Below are 18168 nucleotides of genomic sequence, written 5' to 3'. Positions count from 1 at the left end.
GGCCAAGTGGGTTGGAGCGTTGCTGTAGAGGAGACCCTGTACATTCCTGAACTCCCCCCTTTCTCAGTACCTCCTAACTTCCTACTCTGGTCAGGACTAACGGGGGGAGGTGCAGCAAGACCTTTCTCTCTCCTGTTGTCCAACTCAAGGAGATCTAAGTAGTACAAAAAAAAAGATAAATATCCCATCCCCTTTGCTCAAATAATTCTGTTCAACGTTTGAATTACTAAAAACTGCAAACAGATTTTCTTCTTCTGCCAGGTTTCTCTGTGAGAATGTCAGATTGTATTTAATCAGTTACATAAAGTTGGCCATGTGAAATAAAGAAGAAACCCCCACACACTTCATATCAATTCAAACATTATTTTTGTGGCCTGAGATTTATTTTTGCTTGAATAAGATCCTGACGCTGAGGCTTACAATCCAAACTTTGAATGTTTCTCCATCGAGTATCGAGACTATGTGACAAAGATTAGTATTCATTGATATTCATTTAAATTCATTCATTATTATCTCAGTCCAGATACTTGTCCTGGTACTCTTCTGTCTCTTCGAGGGTTCAAACCCTTCATTCTAAGAAGGAAACCAATTGTGGTAGTTTCTCATGTAAGGTTGAGGGCACGGTTTCAAGTGAACAATAACAAGGAACTCTATTATTAAGAGTTATATTAGTCTCACTAATTTAAGGTGAAAGCCAGGTATTTGGTTACCATTGGCCTCAAAGGTGGAGCAGCTATGATAGACATGGTCTCCGCTCCAACAATGCCTTCCTATTGATCGGCCCAGTGGATCAGAGACCGTGAGGAGAATGTGTTCTGTCAGGATAATGTGGCATGAGAGTTCTGTTTCAATCACAACACTCGCTGCGCTGTAACCCACACTCCTCTACCACCAGCACCCAGACACTAGCTCCCCAAACAAAGACAACTCCCACCCCCCACCCCCCACCCCCACCCACACACACACACTCCCAACCCCACTCTATTCTGACAACTCGGTTTCACAAGACGAAGAAAGACGAAAGAGCGAACATTTCCAATAATTCATAAAGTCCTTCCCTGTCAACATCTGCAAAGAATCTTGAAGCTAAAGGGAATGGCAGGATTTCATTAAGTAAATTACGAACTGGCAGTCAGTAAGAGGGGAAGAGGGGGAAGCTACAGCCAGTCCTCTAATCTAAACCCGACCCTCAAATGTGACAGGCTGACTGCACGTACTGGGGTGCACAGCCAGGATCTGAGACATGCACACAAATACAGCATCACTAAACACACACAACAGAAATGGATATCATCTTGCCTGTAGAGCACAATCTAATATTATTTTCACTTAGATTTGAGATTTGTACATCCCTACCACAGAAAGAAACTAGTTACATGACAAATTGCTCATTCTTGCTCTTGATTAAATCTGCAGAGGGACACTAGATAGTATATATCCAGATTTTCTTGGTGCTTTGAGAAACAAACATCTTGGCAATACGCCAAAAATTTAACAAATGGTCAAAAATGTATTTTCAGCGTACAAAATTGAGTGAGTGAGTTTGTACTGACTGAGCGACTGACTGGCTGACTGACTGAGCAAGTGAATATTGCGACAGGTTATCATGACCCTGATGACTCCCAACTCATTCACTTCTAGGTGCAGTTTATTCAATGTGTTTCCACAGGCCACAAGAACACTTCCTACACATGAGAGAACACACCGGAGTGTGTCTGTGCAGTACCTGGACAAGCCACTGAGCTCAGCCATTGAGCCAGATACGCCAACACTCTACAAGAGACACTGCATAATGCCTTGGAACAACAGGCTTTTAAACAAAGTCTAGATAGGACAAGCAGATAAACATACATTTGTAACTGAATTGTCACTGCAATACTCTATCCTTTACCTTGGACTATCTTGAAGTCAAAAGTGACATTGACTAATCACATTTTCATATCAAACACAAGCAAAGCAAACCAGCCTTTTACACTGACACCAAAAGACTGAGAGCTGTGTGCTTGAATGTGTATGGACACAGGAGTGGAAAGAGGATAGATCCATTAGATCAATGTGTGTGTGTGTGTGTGTGTGTGTGTGTGTGTGTGTGTGTGTGTGTGTGTGTGTGTGTGTGTGATGGTTTGGGAGAAGATGAAGGTCCTGGCTGTGCTGTGTCAGCCCCAGGCCAAGTCAGTGGGCTGTCACACCAGGGATGGATCATCCTAGGAGAAAAGCAGCCAGGCCAGAACACTGTTCCAACCTGGAACATCCACATCCACACTGAGAGCCTGGCCCTGTCCCTGCCCTCTGCCTGTGGCTGTGTGGCCGTGAGGGGGCTGTGTGGAGATGTCGAATGACATGGGGCCCCCACAGTTAATCCACACACAGCATTCTGGACACTGAAAGAATGCGCCGGCTATTCCGAGTTTTAAAAATACTGACGGTGATAGGGTCGGGCACAACTGTCAATGCTCCTCCAGGGAGGAAGGGAAAAACATTCTTAAATCTATTTTAGCCGGCAATCAGACCACAGGCCTAAATCATAGCTGGCCCGGGCCAGTCTCTGGATTTATCATTGTGGGCGAAGTGAACCGGTCAAAAAATAAAAACAGCATCCACAACTGGCATCTCTTCCGCAGGCGATATCCCCCTGGGCCCTAGGCGCTGCGAGCCGAGCGCATTTACAGTGGCCCGGATCAAATGGAGTATTGTTCCCCCCTCGCAGCCTTGGGAGAAGGCACGCTAAAACACTAAACTAACAGTTGGACATTCCATACATTTTTAATGGCATTGCGCGCTCTTTATTTGTTGCCGTAACCCCGTGCCCTGAGCTGAATGAATGGTGCCATTGGAGGCGGCCGGCAGTGCGCTGCGGTGTGGTGTGGTGTGGTGTGGTGTGGAGGAGATGGCAACAGCAGCTTTCCTAGAACGCGGCGCGCTACAGGATTAGCTCACCCCCACTGTTTGCTAAGGGAGAATATGGGATATGGGATAAAAAAAACGATATCCTATGCAAACGTCCTGTTTTGTTTTGTTTTCTCCTCATTTTTGCGACTCTGAGTGAATTACGGATCCTTAAATATGAACAATGGCTACCTTGACTTGGGTGACTAGCTATACAGAGCTCACTGCACACTGTAAGCACAGACTCGTACTGTATGTGTGTGTGTGTGTGTGTGTGTGTGTGTGTGTGTGTGTGTGTGTGTGTGTGTGTGTGTGTGTGTTGAACTGTACTATAGATAAACCCTATCTTAGACTGTAGAGGCCAGGCTGCAACTTCACCTGTGAGTCCTTCAGCTGTTAACACCCGACACAGGCACCACACAGGGCTGCCAAGAGGGGACAAATAAATACCGGACCCAACAGCCCAGTTTCTGTTGACTTTTAAAGGGTTTCAGGCCAAACTCTTCACACTGAATAAGATTAGCATGGCTTTCATCCGCCAGGTAGAGGTCAGGCAGGCTAGCTCATCACTAAGACTCATGCTGCTAAAGCAGTCCTTCTACACAAGTTACCACTCTGAATCCACACACACATAAAGGAAAATACACACTCAATGTTCACACTCATCCAGGTCAAAGGGAGCACCTGTTATACACTCTCCTCAAACACAATGTTACTCAGATAAATCAATGTTCCATGTGAAAAAGAGGACTTGTATCTCACATTCTCCCTGCACAAAACAGTCAGTGCAGTCTGAGGAGATAACGGTATTACCAAACCAAGCGTTCCCGAATGCCTCACTTCTTGAAATCCTTAGAAAACAACCTGAAGAGAAAAAAAATAAAAAAAACCTAATCTAATATCCACAAGATCTCATTGTCGTTCCACAAAGAGGGGAGACAATACAGTAGATTGACAGCCATATCATCACACACACACACACTAACACACACTCACACACACACAAATGGAAGAACGCATGCACACACACACACAATCATCAATTAGCAAACCGGTTGTGACGAGTATTCAGGTTCTCAGAGCCGCTACTACTCATGGACACAGAAACTTCATAACTGACTCACCATGCACTGCAGAAACATGAAAACTAGTATCTCTTGTTATCAATAGCCCTCTCATTTCTCTGTGTATGTGTGTGTGTGTGTGTGTGTGTGTGTGTGTGTGTGTGTGTGTGTGTGTGTGTGTGTGTGTGTGTTATGTAAGGGGAAACGGAAGCAGTGACAGTCACAGTCACAGTGACTTGAAAGAATCCACTGGGTATAGACTGTGGTGAGTATGGAGCCCAATCCCCTCCAGGATGTACATCTAACCCCCCACCCCCGACTGGACACCACAAACGTGTCAGGAGAGCCCCTCACAGCCCCAAACGACGCTGGCCTTCTCTTTAACATTCCTCAGCCTCCCCCCGCTCTGTCAAAGGGGCAATTCACCGCCCTGCGCTTCTACAAAACCCAGGCAGCTTTTTAAAACAGGATGTTTGTCTGAGGCCTCCTTCCCCTCAAATAAACAATCCGCAGAACCTGATTTCTGGAGGCAGGGTGGAAGTACTCGAGTCACATTATTTCCACATCCCGTATCCTGAAGCATTGGGGCTCCTGAGGGAGTGTGGGCGGGCAGGCGCTGGGTAAGCTATGGGCTGCGGTGGAAACCTGAGGCCGTGTGCCAGGCTGCAGGGGGAGACTGGGCCCTGCCTGCACCGCACTGGGGGGGGGGGGGGGGGGAGTTGGGGAGGGGGGCTGACAGGCTAGAGGGAGGGGGGTGGCCATCACTAATACATTTGTCACTCCATGGGGCTGTGTATGTCTATTTGAACTGAGCATGTAGCATAGACAGGCGGTGTCACCCTTTCGCCATGCAAACTGGTTACAGCGTGAGGCCTATTACCGCGTGCCCCGTGTCAACGTTAGGAGATTACAGCGTGGGTTGGGGGTTTTTTCGTGTGGGGCTACACGCAAAAAAAACTATCCACACGCAAAACCACTCAGTCGCCTATCGGAGCGACGGTTCAGACGGCCTTAGAACATGAAGAAAAAAAAAATGGGTAAACGGTATTGACTCTGACGAAGTGCGTTCCGTGCACTGAGGAACCTGAGGCCGGAGATGGAACCAGAGGCGGTCCTGACGGAGACAGCAGCTGTGAAGGCCTTCCAGGCCGTGTTTCCTGGGTGCCACAGTCGGGCCTGCTTCTTTGACCTAACCCAGGCTTTTTGGAAGCGAATCCAACGTTGTCCCTTGGAGTTATCGCGTTACAGCTGACTCCAACTTCGCCCTTAACCTGAGGATGCTCCCCGCACTCGCATCCGTCCTTTTGTCTTGAGGTTGTGCAGCGCTTTGATGAGTTGGTGGTGACTTCTTTCAGAACAGCCCTTTTAAATCAAATAAAATACTGCAGAGTAGCTGCGGTTCTGTGCACTTTCATAGGCATACGCTTGGATAGTCCTTTGCTGAGATGTTCTGCCGACAAGATAGCCAACGCTCAAAAAGACCCACGCTGTAATCTCTGAACGTCCAAATGGGGCACACGGAAAGAGGCCCACACTGTAATCTCTGGGCGTCCAATGTGGCACGTGGTAAAAGGCCACACGCTGTAATCGTTTTGCACAGCTAAGGGGTGTAACCTCGACAGACACTTGGCTTTGGTGGCACTACATTAGCTCTCTATACAGCACCACTACAGGGTTACTACCAGCACAATGTTCTTCAACAATCCACAATGTCTCAGGGACAAAAGTCCCAAAAAGTACAGTGTGTTCCATTCCGTGTGATACTTCCAGTGTCGTGAGTGTTGTGTGGTGTGTTCACCTTCAATGAATCAGTGAGGGTGTGTTGTAAATGATGTCAACCAAATGATGTCACCCAGGCATCCCGCTTTACCTCAGCGGGGACCAAACAGAGTGCAACTTAAAACACAGCTGAAGGCTGGCTAAAACGTTTTCATCAGGGACTCAGGTTAATGCATTTGTCATACTTTACATAGTTACACCTTTACCTGTGTAGTAACTATGCCATTACTCTGGCAACAACATTGTATTCAAATGACTTTACATTTCACTGTACATGTGTTATAACGCAAGTAGAATAAGGACTGCTCCTTACTCCACCTGTGTAATAAGCCGACACAACTTCATGTAATTACCAAAATGACAGTACTAGATGACAACATGTGACTAGAATGTTGCGACAGGGTAATCACATGTCACTACACACAGCATGGGGGCAGCTTAATGTGAAGTCTTACCAACTGAAGTACATGACCTAACATCAAAGGAGTGTAACAAACAGTGCAAAAGAAATCAGAAGTACAATCAAGCTATTTTCAGAAGTCTATATGCAATCTAATCAGGCCGAGGCGAGGCAGAGGAATCACATGCCTTTTGAGGCAGCTTAACATCTATGGCTGCAATCTAATCAGCACTAATCAAGAGCAGCATCACATGCCTTGATTACACTGTCTAATTGTTCCATGCATTTCCACTGTCTTTCACACAGTGTGGGAATGGGAAGACGAAGCCCTGTGCAGGCTCATTCTGACATACTAGACACACAAGTGTGTGTTTGTGTGTGTGTGTGTGTGTGTGTGTGTGTGTGTGTGTGTGTGTGTGTGTGTGTGTGCATGCATGCATGCATGGGTGAATGAGAGCGCACGTGCATGTACATACGAATGTAAGGAAGGAATTTCACTTTTTTATTTAAAAAATCACCCAAAAAACATTTGTAGTAGGTAGTGCCTATTTGAGTGCTCAGAAAAGGACTCATTCTACTGGCTTCCTTGAATGCTCTGGTCCACAACTGACACAGCAAAGCCTCTACCTATCTGTCTACAGCCACTGGAACTGCCTGGAACAACAGTAACAGTGCCTAGAACAACAAGGCAGTCAATATCACAATGGACCACTGACAGACCTCATCTGACACAGGGATGCCACGGAGACTGAGGTGGCTCTAGTGAGAGCAGAGTATCAATCCTGGATGTGGGCCCTGACTACATGCTGGTGCCCTCTCCCCCCCCCCCCCCCCCCCACCCACCCCTCCACTGACTAAGAGCAACAGCACTCTGTGTCCTCCACGTCTGGCAACCTTGAATCTTTCCACGCGTTCCATCCAATTTTCCGACTTTCTCAGGACAGAGAGGAAAAGAGGGAAATAAAACAGGACAATAACTCTACGTGGCCCCGGGTCACTCCTCCAGGTGACTGGGTTCACATTGACAGTTAGTTCTCGGATGACACTGCTGTCTCCTCATAACGGTTGACAGATATGCAGTGGCCCACCATTCCCAACTATAATGTCACCTCTCAGTTACACACACACACACACACACACACACACACACACACACACACACACACACACACGCACATACTGTTACATTGACAAATTCCAATGGGTTGATTAAGGACACATCCTCTGATGAATGATGAAGCATGTGGGCATTCTGGAGCCAGATGACATGACACCACACTGAAGGCTGGACAGTCACCAACTGGACCCACAAAGACAGGCCAGTATCAGGCTTCACTCCCTACGATATACAGTTACAGTATCATCATCAGCGTTATCACACACTTTAACTCCACTATGACTGTATGACTAACATACAACAAACATCCTGTGCTTTGAACACTCATTCGCACATTACTCATCATGACATTAGTGTGTATAAGTGTGGATCAGACCTATTCACTCCAGGCCCGCTCTCACTCATGGCTGGAGTGCTTCAGAACAGGCATTGTCATCTAGGAATGACAAACATAAAGAGTCCCTCATGTCTGAGACAATGTGATTGATATAATAAAGTCCATGTGTAGGGGGGAAACACACCCACATCAGACGGTCATACAGGAAGCAATGAGACCTGCTTCAAAGGGCACGACTCTGATGTCCACACGCCCAGGCCCAGGCCGCGAGGAAACAGGTGTGCTGTCTGGTCTGACTGAGAGACACAACACAGACGCAGGCTCAGACCCCCACACATACAGTACATAGGCCACTGTACTGTACATGCGGAAGCACACAAGACAAGGCCCGACGCTAACACTGACACCGGCCCAGGTCATTAGATGTGAGCAGCCATAAGGCAGGGTCACCAGGGTTGTCTTTCTGACTAGCATACTGTATAAAGCAGCAGAGGCTGGTGTTTGATACCCTTCCACCTTATTCCATTCCATGCATTACAATGAGCCCGTCCTCCGATTTCTACCTCCACTGGTACAATGTCATGAGGTAAAGCTACTAAGTGAAAATAAATGTTGTTGATAATATCCAAGCACAGGGAGTATTCCAGAATGTCCCCCAAAAACCTAGATGAAACAGTTAGAATGTTCAAAACTGTCTATGCTAAAGCAGTTCACAACAAAATGTTCACAGACATTTTTGTGTATATCCAATCGAATAGATTTAGTCTGAAAACAAAGGAGGAAGAAGAGTCCTTCTGTTCCTTTTAGATAAAGGCATAAATCTTGACTTTCAAGTGGTGGAGCGAGCTTCTACCAAACCAACCAGTTCCTATGTGTTCCTCTGCCATTGTTCCACAGAGGAGAATGTTTAGAGTGGGTATTTCTGTAGCCCCAGGCTGCACACTGTGGTTGTATATTTGGCTACCCCCCACCCAGTGCCCCTTAGCCTTGCTTTTAAGAGCCTTACTTGTTTCTGCATGAGGGTGGAGAGAGAAGACCACATACACGCCTACAGCCCTCTCTCTCTCTCTCTCTCTCTCTCTCTCTCTCTCTCTCTCTCTCTCTCTCTCTCTCTCTCTCTCTCTCTCTCTCTCTCTCTCTCTCTCTGTAGTCTGTAGCTGTGAAGGAAGGGCTGGATGGGAAGGGGGATCTACTGGATCTCTCGTGTCATCTCTGGGTCGGCGATATAGGCTAAATAGGATAATCAGACCAATTGCATTATGCACATTACTAGTGAACAGAACAGGCTGTATGGGGAGACATTCAGGCTCTGGGCCCTATGCTGGTACCCTGGCCCTGAGTTAGACACCATGGAACAGAGGCATGTACCACAGAAGACACTCTCAGGTCTCTTCATGATAAGAGAGTTTCACCTGTTTTGGACCCATCCACACTTCTTCTCAAGAGGCTAGTCTGCAGAGTCCCATAGAGCATTCTCCTCCACAGGCCACGTGAGGGTGACATGGACAACTTGAGCAGCAGCAGCAGCAGCAGCAGCAGCAGCAGCAACAGCAGCAGCAGTGGAAGGAAATAGAAACCCTGCATGTCTAGATCCTCCCTCCTCACCACAGTCTCCCAGGAATTGTGGTGCGCGTTCTGACAAGCCCCTCATTTGTTGACTCAGGGAGTGTCGCCGGGCCATGCTGAGGTAGTGACAGCGTGCGTATGGGAGATGAGGGGGGCGCTGGGCTGACTGAATACTTCACTGCCAGCCAGGTAGCCATGTCAACCAGGGCAGTGTCCACATGGCCAGGCCTCGGAGGCCCCGGCCAGGCCCGAGCACAGGAAATGCTGCTCCACCAACCCCCCCCCCCCCCCCCCCCCCACCCCGGCCCAAAACGAGGGCTCTGATTCCCACTCTGCATGAACCTGATACTATGCATGCAAACTGTGGCTCCAGTTTTTTTTTTTTTTTTTTTTTTTAAGAGAGAGAGAGAGGCATGTTGACTGTATGCCATGAGAAGGGAGTGTTTCATTTCAAATCAGAGGACGGGACTGTTTCTGCTCGCTTCCTTTGGTGTGGCCCCATTCACAGGAGCAACTTCCCCAAAGCCCACCCCTCCCTACAGCCCACTTACAGCCCTGGCTAGATAGAGCTGTGTGTGTGTGTGTGTGTGTGTGTGTGTGTGTGTGTGTGTGTGTGTGTGTGTGTGTGTGTGTGTGTGTGTGTGTGTGTGTGTGTGTGTGTGTGTGTGTGTGTGTGCGTGTGTGCGTGTGTGTGTGTGTGTGTCCGTGTGTGTGTGTCACTGTGAGTATGTGCTTGTGTGTGTTTCCGAGCGAGCTTGGATCTTATTACAGTTTGATCCCACTCAAATATTTCTGAAAGAAAAACAGAGGAGGGGAGGCCAGCTCTGTGGCCAATGCGCACGCCCCACTGAACCTCTGCACCACTCACAATGAAACCTTTATCTCCACAGCTCGCACTGCTCCTAATGGCCTTTAATGAGGAGGAGTAAAGCACAACATAAAAACCAAATTACCTGCAAAGTTTGCGCATTTATCCAAACACCACTCCATGACCATAGACTACGACTGCAAGGGATTGTAGAAAGTACATTCTTTTTTTCCTGTGCTTGCTTTAACCATTTCAAAGCCAAACAGGCTGATGCAATACTCATAAAGTACTCATAAAAACGAAACCGGAGGAAGATCTGTGACTTACTATCCCTAAATCTAAATATGTGAGATGTGTAGTCTGGGTGAGCCAGAGGAGAACTGTGATAAGACTGTGATTCATGGCGCCTATTATTCAGCCTGGGAGTTGTACGCAGGGAAACACACGCACACAGCCAGCACAAGGCCACCAAAGGGCAAAAGGCACAATATGTTGTTTGAACAGGGAACACGCTCTGTTTGGAGTCATCATTTCTGACATAAATAGGCAAGTCTGAAAATAGCAAACGCAAAGGACATTGTTCCATAGGCTCAAATGATTTGGACACTTCTTTCCACTTAGAAAACTTTCCTCACACCCCATACCGAAAAGGTAGCCGTAGACCAATGGCTAGGCATGGTTGACGATGGAGTTTAACCTCTGACCTCGCTAGGAGACACAGTGAGTGGGCCTGTACTTTTCCACCTCTGCCCTGATGGAGAAAGCCTTCTAAGCCTGTTGTAGCGACAACGTCGTGGTAGACACTCACCTGAGAATTCCCCCGGCGTGACGTTTGGTGAGCTGGCCGTCTCCGTTTCAGTGTAAGACAATGTGGAGTCTGACAGATCTGCGGAGAGAGAGAGCACGAACACAAGAGGAATGAGTTTCTCATCTCCCGTCACACAGCTCCTTCCCTCAGCTCTCATTCATCACGAGAACAATGGACGGATCTCAGCTGAGGCATGTGCTTCACTGGGGAACAACATGGCAACTCTCAAGACACACTCACTTCTATGTATTCTCTAATAATCTAATATTCTAATAATCTAATAATAAGACGAGTGCCATTCTAAATTATCCTCTCAGCTGGCAAAACTGCGTTTGAATGGAGGGTTAGTTCAAGAGTAAGTTATGACGGTAACACCTTCCCCGATGTCCCCCCCCCCCCCCCCTCCATCAAGGACAGTAACCTTTCACCCAGCAGTGTTGGCTGACTAAGCACCTCCACCTCCACTAGTCAGGCCTGAGCCTGGAGAAGACCCCCCCCCCCCACACACACACACACACACACACACACACACACAAACCCCAGCGGTGCTCAGCCCTGTGGCAGGGCCAGGGAGGCAGTCCCACCAGAGCCCCAGCTATAGCAGAGCCAGGCTCCAGCAGCCTTCACCACAAACAGCCCACACTGGCTCCGTCTGGCAGGCTGACAGTACGCCGCTCGCTGCCTGGCCTAAGTCTCAGCTCAAAGCTACTGCACAAATTCCCAGTCACTGTGCCTAATTACCACCCCCCCCCCCCCCCACACACACACACACACATACCCACACCCCCACCCCACCCTACCCCACCCCCATACTCTGGCTAGGCCAGGGATTCAACCAGAGAGTAGCATTTGAGTTGGCTTCATTACATGACCAGGTTACAATGTGTTTTATAATCTGACAAATGTTGTCATTGGAACAGCACACACGTGTCATTTAAACCACAATAGGCAGTTTTAACAGAATACGTTTTTTCAAATCCAAGGTGGGAGCACAATGTGTATATAAGAGAGGCACCTGTGCTGTGTGTCTCTCTGTGTCTGACTTACCCAGTGGCTTGTGTTCTTCGTTGGGGGAAAGCCTTGAGTATGGGGGTGGGGGTGACTCTGAAACACAAAACATTCATGTCAAGAGCCTGTCAAAGGAGTGCACCACATCCCTGGTCTACACATAATAATGTCCAAAGTTTCTATCATTTAACTAATGGTTAGATTTTGGTCACTTGCTATGAGAGATAATGCTTTGTATATCCACATGCAATAACGGTATGCAGAAGATTGAAGCTCTCTACTTCAAACAACACCAAAATGAACACATTTCTTATAACTGCTCTATAAAGGTACTATTGTAATAATTGACTGTAGTCTCACAGGAAAAACCTCTTACTTATGTATTTATTTTAATTTAAATAATTTTTCTGGTAAATCATACACAACATTCATACTAAATGTTTCAAAATATGTAAAGGCATCTGAACAACTAGGTCTACATACACTTTTAGATTAGAAAAGAAAAAAAAAGTATGAATGAAAAAGCAATAGCTGCATAGTTAAATTGAGTGCAATACTCTACCACAAGGTTTTTTACACAGTAAGATGGTAAGACAGATAAGCCATTCTAAAACATTATGTCTTGTTTGCAACGTCTGTATTTCCTGTTCACTAAACTTGATCTTCAGTAGAACTAAGGGGAAATGGAGAGAAAAGCTGAGGAGAAGGAAAAAACTGAGAGAGAGAAAACTTTCTGAACAGACAGTGACCTCGCCTACAGGGTAGAAGGGAAGGAGAAAAGCATAATAGCAGCGGGTCCTTTAAGAGTGGCGGCAGTAATTGCCAGGATCCGAACTCAGTCACTCAGATACACAGCTAGTCAGTCTGGCGCCAGTAGTATGCAAACTGTATATTATCACCCCTCCTTCACCTAAATAGCATGAGGGGACCTCCTTAGGACAAAAGGGCTTTTAAAGCGCAACTTGAAACTGATCTCATTTCAAAGGCATAATGCCTGACCAAATAAAAGAAAAGGAAAAGGGGGTTTGGTCCATTTAAAATGTAAAAGTTCTTTTCACCTTTAACACTGCTGGCTTTTCTGCATTTTACACTTTAAATCTTGTAGCCGACTTGTCTACTACAAGTAACATTGCAACGAACATGTTAAATCAAACAAATGCTTGAGATTTTGTGCCTACAATATTTGTGTAAAGGTTTGTGACTATAATATTTGTGCAAAAGCGTCTACAATATTGAGATTTATGATTGCAATAGAACTGCTATGCTGCTGGTGTAACCCAGTTGGCTTTTAACTTAATAACTTAGTAATTACAACTTAACCAACTTATGTTATAAAATGATTAGGGTGACAAGCTAGCAAGCTGAATAGAGCTAAAGTAGATTACTTTCCAGGGTAAGACATTTGTTTGGTAGTTAGTTGGGTTGCTAGTTCAGGGGTAAAAGACATGTGTGGGGGGTTTTGAATACCATGGGTGAAAATGGGTAGGTATCCATGAGGCCATTTGATTTCATAGGGGATTTATCTAATAAACGAGGGGAACACATAGAGTGGCCCCCCTGTACGGTTCAGAAAGGTCTGTACCGTCTATAATACAAACTGCATGATAAGATTATGAGGTCACAGATATGATGACATATTAGTTATGATTAGTTACGATATGAACGGTTATGCTGACGAACTATGATTATACTTCATTATGCATTTTCCATATTTGCAAAACAGAGTCTTAATGATTTAAATGAGAAGAACAATCATCATTAAAAGAATCATTCATGAGAAGAATTATAATAAAGAATATCAGAATTATATTTGAAATCATATTCAAGGAAACAGTTGTGGTCTTGCTAAAGCAAATACCCTGAGAAACAAGACGATGTGGAGGGGAAAATGAACAAGTGGGCAAGCTACGTGCCTCTCAGTTGACTTCTGTACCTCTCAAAGTATGAACCTCCTAGTGTCGGCTACAGCCTGACCCTGTATGATTTTAGCTGGTTTTCCAGTCTGTTTGGCAACTTATGTTATATATCATAACAGTAGCCGGCTACAGCCTGACCCTATACTGATACTGTATACTGTTATGATATATAACATCAGTTGCCAAACAGACTGGAAAACCAGCTAAAATCATCAAACACTATATTCTTGTCACTGATTTTCCTCATATTTGAGAATTGTTAAGATTGAAAAGTAACATAGACTAAATATTAGCCTACTACAATCGTTACCTGACATGGCACCTTCATCTGGAGAGGGAGACGTGCAAAACAATGTTGTCCGCAAGACAAAAAAGTGATGTGTAATACAAAAGTTGCATATGTGATTACATAAGGCTGCACCAAAAAGGTAGTTCTTCCTATGTATAACTAAGTCAAAACCAGTGATCAAGTTTCTCTATCGTAGGCGCCCCTTTCTTGAATAGCATGAAAGAAATACCAGCTCTATCGGGACACGCATGAGCGCGTGTGAGCTATGCCTACTACGAGCTTGGGTCCCAATAAAGGGTAGACACCCCCCCTACACAATATATCTTGTTGCTGTAGGTGAAAGCAGCCTACAACGTGGTCTCTCATCCACCTGCTGGAGAGAACCATTTCGATTTTTCCTCGTACTTCAGAGCCTAATAACCAATCAAATGTAACAGCAATGGCTGTGAATGGAGGTTGACTTCAGCTTATCAAGGAAAGTAGCCTAGGGAACATCTTCTGTATACAACATTGATTTCCCACACTTGTGCACAATCAATTCTGATATCGCTGGACTTGTGACTGTGAAGTGCATGTCACAGCCAGCTGGCTCCACTGAACGCGGATGTTATGGAAAATCCAACCCCTGTGCCAGTGGGGAGACAGAAATACTGAGGCTCGCATCTTTACACACGATAATGCACGTGGTCCTCGGGTTAGTGGGGTCGAGTGGCCGAATGTCAAAGGTTTGCCAACTAAAGTCTAACTCTGCCAAAAAGCATTCACTAGGCCAACATGGTATGACGTTGGTTGGCTGATACTGTAGGCTAGTAAGGCTACAATGCTGAATTTGATTTTCAGGAAGATGCAGGCCTAGGCCTCCTGCATAACAATAACACAAATTGATCCCTTTTGCTCCCTTGTGCCATTAAAGGGATAGTTCACCCAAATTACAGAATTGCCAAGATAAACAGAACTAAAGTGTGGATTGAAGTATGTTCATGTCCATAGACTCCTTTCAGGGTAAGGAGACAAATATGTGACTTTGGAATTTGGGTGAACTATCCCTTTAATGTTCAGACATCTTGGCAGAGGCCATAACACTGACAGATACAAGCATGTTTCACCATTCTCCTCCTTAGCGGGAGAAGTCTACCTGGCACAATATCCCAAATAAACAAGGGCATGCTTCCAACAAAGGCCTGAAGGACTAGAGCATCATCCTACTGATGCAGACTACAGAAGGAGAACAACAGGAGCAGAGCTTGAACCGATGATCCTGCAGAATAGAAAGCGTGTTACAGGGAAAAGCTTGTACCATAAACTCTTGCAAAAGCCAGAGTACTCTACTCTCACAGGGGGCTACAATTACTTGTGTAGCACTGTAGCTATAAATCAAGTTATCTTTGGCTTGATGAAAACAGATATCATGTAGTAGCTAGGTAATTGTTATCTTCAGGCCTTGTGTATGTAAACGGTGTGTCTGTGATTTGGTTCCACACAAATGACATATCGTCTGAACTTTGTCAAATACTTGATTTATAATCTAATGAATAGTAGGTGAGTAGGACCAAGTACCCCACTATTTAACCCACCATACCTGAATGATTCCTCTGGACTGACTGATGTCCCTCCCTCTCATGGTGTCTCAAATGTACCTTGACCCACTTCCCTCAAGTTACAAGAGGTGAGATGATAATGATTATTGTTCACCTTGTGGTTTTAATGACCTCAGTAATCAATACTGGCAGTGAAAGCCACCTCTGACAACTCCTACATGCAAGGAATAACTACATGAATCACCAACTTTAGCTTCAAGGCCCGCCTCCACCTTTGTAAACTTTACTTCTATAACCCAGTTCTTGCTTTGGTTTAAAATAACGTTTTGGAATAACTTTAAAATGACTAATGGGATATCAAATGATCAAACTCCTTACCTGGATAATAATGTAGTCCTAAGACTCTAAAAGTCACCTTAATTCTACTTATATAACACCAACATTTCATGAAAGTTTTTGAGGGCCTCTCCAACTTTCTGATACTTATGCGGCAATGTATGACCATGGTATTACACAGTAAAATAGCCTAGTGTGTGAGAATCACAGGTTTGAATGGTGAATATGGTGAATGGAAAGGGAAAATACTGCTTCAGTGAACAGAAGGAATCACTATAGGCTTAATTATTCAGACAGATCATAGGAGAAGGAATGAATTGCAAAAGATTGTAATACTATATCATGCGATAATTTCCGGTGAAAATTCAAACAGATGCGGTGTGGATAGGGATGTGTTTGAGCACTTCATCCCTGCGCCCATGAGCAGGTGTTCTTACCTGGCCCACAGAGTCGGCTGTAGTGATAGGGGTTGCAGCATACCGCCGGACTGTCCAGTGCCCCAAAGCTCTTACACTCACAGAGCGGTTTGAGCTGGGCTGTGTGCTGCAGGTCGGACCAACGATACAATTTACAGACAAGGAGCTGTGGGGATGCCATATGGCCGCCCAACCGCAGCTCTGTCCGCGACACCATAACACAGTCGCTCGGCATCCCTCCTCTGGACTCCACGGCCTCTAATAAGGTATCCAGCGTTTTCTCCTTTAGCCTTTTCAAAAGCGAATATGTGGAGGTTTTGAGTTCTTGCTCTAATACCGAGCGAGGCTTTGCCTCTTGCGCATCAGGAGAACCGGTGTCCCGTGGCCCAAGGTTCCTCAGCACAAAGTGACAGGACCCTGGTTCCCGACCCTGGGCCGTCTCTGGACCTCTAGGTTCAGAGTGGTCCCGATCTTTAAATAAACAGCACGTCACTGTCCTGCATTCACTGTCCTGCACGGAGCGGGGGCTTCCCTGCTCCTGGACACACATCGCACCCCCATCTTGGTCCGAAGTGACCCCCAAGCCGCTGCTCTCAGCGGGATTCCGGGTACACACTCCCCCTAAGTCCCCTACAAGCGACCCGCTAGGGGTCATCGGTCTGAGCTCCGTTTTGGGAATTTTTTCTGGGTTATTGCCGAACAGATCGTCCCTACACCCCTCGCTAGTTTTGCCATTTCCATCTTCCCCCTCTTTATCTGGAATCAAACGGCTTCTCCAGAGTCGCCGCACAAGACCTGAGCGTTTCGTCCTGAACATACGACAATTTAAAAATCTATATGGGTTTTTATTTCTGTTCAGATATCCGAGCAATACAGATACTTTTAAAGTCGTCGTACAACATTAATGTTTCTCGAATGCCGTGCAGTGCATGCACAGCCGACTGATGAACATTGGTGGCCAAACCGCAACATTAGATTCGAGGCTATATTGTTGCATCTAAAACAACAAATGGCCACAATAAATGCACTGCAACATGGAAATCAAAATGCATTCATCTGAGAATGTTGTCAAAAGTATGCAAAACTGTTATTTCTGTTCCTGACCATATGGGATGAATTGTTTATGTACGCTACGATTCTAAAATGATAACCAACTATACTGTGCACATGATAACATAAGATGATATAAACTATATAGGACTAATTGTCGTGTCTTAATACAAGGCAACTACAGAGACCAAACCGCTCGCCGACTCGTTATAGTTTCGGACTTTGAAACTCTCTCAGATCTCTTATTCTAAACCGGCACGAAGAACATGAATGAGACACTTCGAAGCGATTTAATCCCAAGGAAATCCTCTAAAAAATCATGATCCCTGTCGTCTTCTCAATATCTTAGCGCACTCCTTTTACAATCCCAAAATATCCATGTGAGCTGAAGCTAGAAAAGGATCAATCCCTAGGCTGAAATGCGCTCCTGGTTCCGTGTTCAGATCTAGTCAAACTGCAGCCCAGATCTCTTTCTTTCTCCGTTTCTCTCTCTTTTTTTCTTTTTTTCTCTCTCTCGCTCTCACACACACGGACGCGCTCGCTCGTGCGCACGCACACACACACACACACACACACACACACACACACACACACACACACACACACACACACACACACACACACACACACACACACACACACACACACGGGGCCCCCGAGGAGAGCGATGGAGCCATTGGCTGACTACCATCATGTGCTAGTCTAGACACTTTGGCGGCTGTGAGCTGCACTGATTGTTGCGCAAACAAGGTTTCAAGTTTCTTAACTCTTAAAGGCGTAACATCCACCTCTTATTTTAAGTTCAGTCTCTTAAAACTTATCTCCACTCTACCATTGTATAGGCTACCAG

The 18168-nt window shown here is 45.8% G+C and overlaps 1 protein-coding gene across 1 annotated transcript in view; it reads right to left on the bottom strand.

Annotated features, from left to right (window-relative positions):
- Positions 1 to 17767, bottom strand: part of smad6b (SMAD family member 6b) — a 25569-nt gene extending 7802 nt beyond the window's left edge. The window contains exons 1-3 of the mRNA XM_083666743.1: positions 16290 to 17767; positions 11813 to 11869; positions 10766 to 10843 (exon numbers count right to left, since the gene is read on the bottom strand). Coding sequence (XP_083522869.1) covers positions 10766 to 10843; positions 11813 to 11869; positions 16290 to 17085 — 931 coding nt within the window. The 5' untranslated portion in view covers positions 17086 to 17767. The remainder of the gene's footprint in view (positions 1 to 10765; positions 10844 to 11812; positions 11870 to 16289) is intronic.
- Positions 17768 to 18168: the final 401 nt, after the last annotated feature.

The sequence above is a fragment of the Argentina silus genome (genome assembly GCF_951799395.1).
Source record: "Argentina silus genome assembly, chromosome: 3".
Classification (NCBI taxonomy): domain Eukaryota; kingdom Metazoa; phylum Chordata; class Actinopteri; order Argentiniformes; family Argentinidae; genus Argentina; species Argentina silus.
Note: the sequence above shows the minus strand (reverse complement) of the source record. Positions and strands in the feature narration are given on the sequence as shown.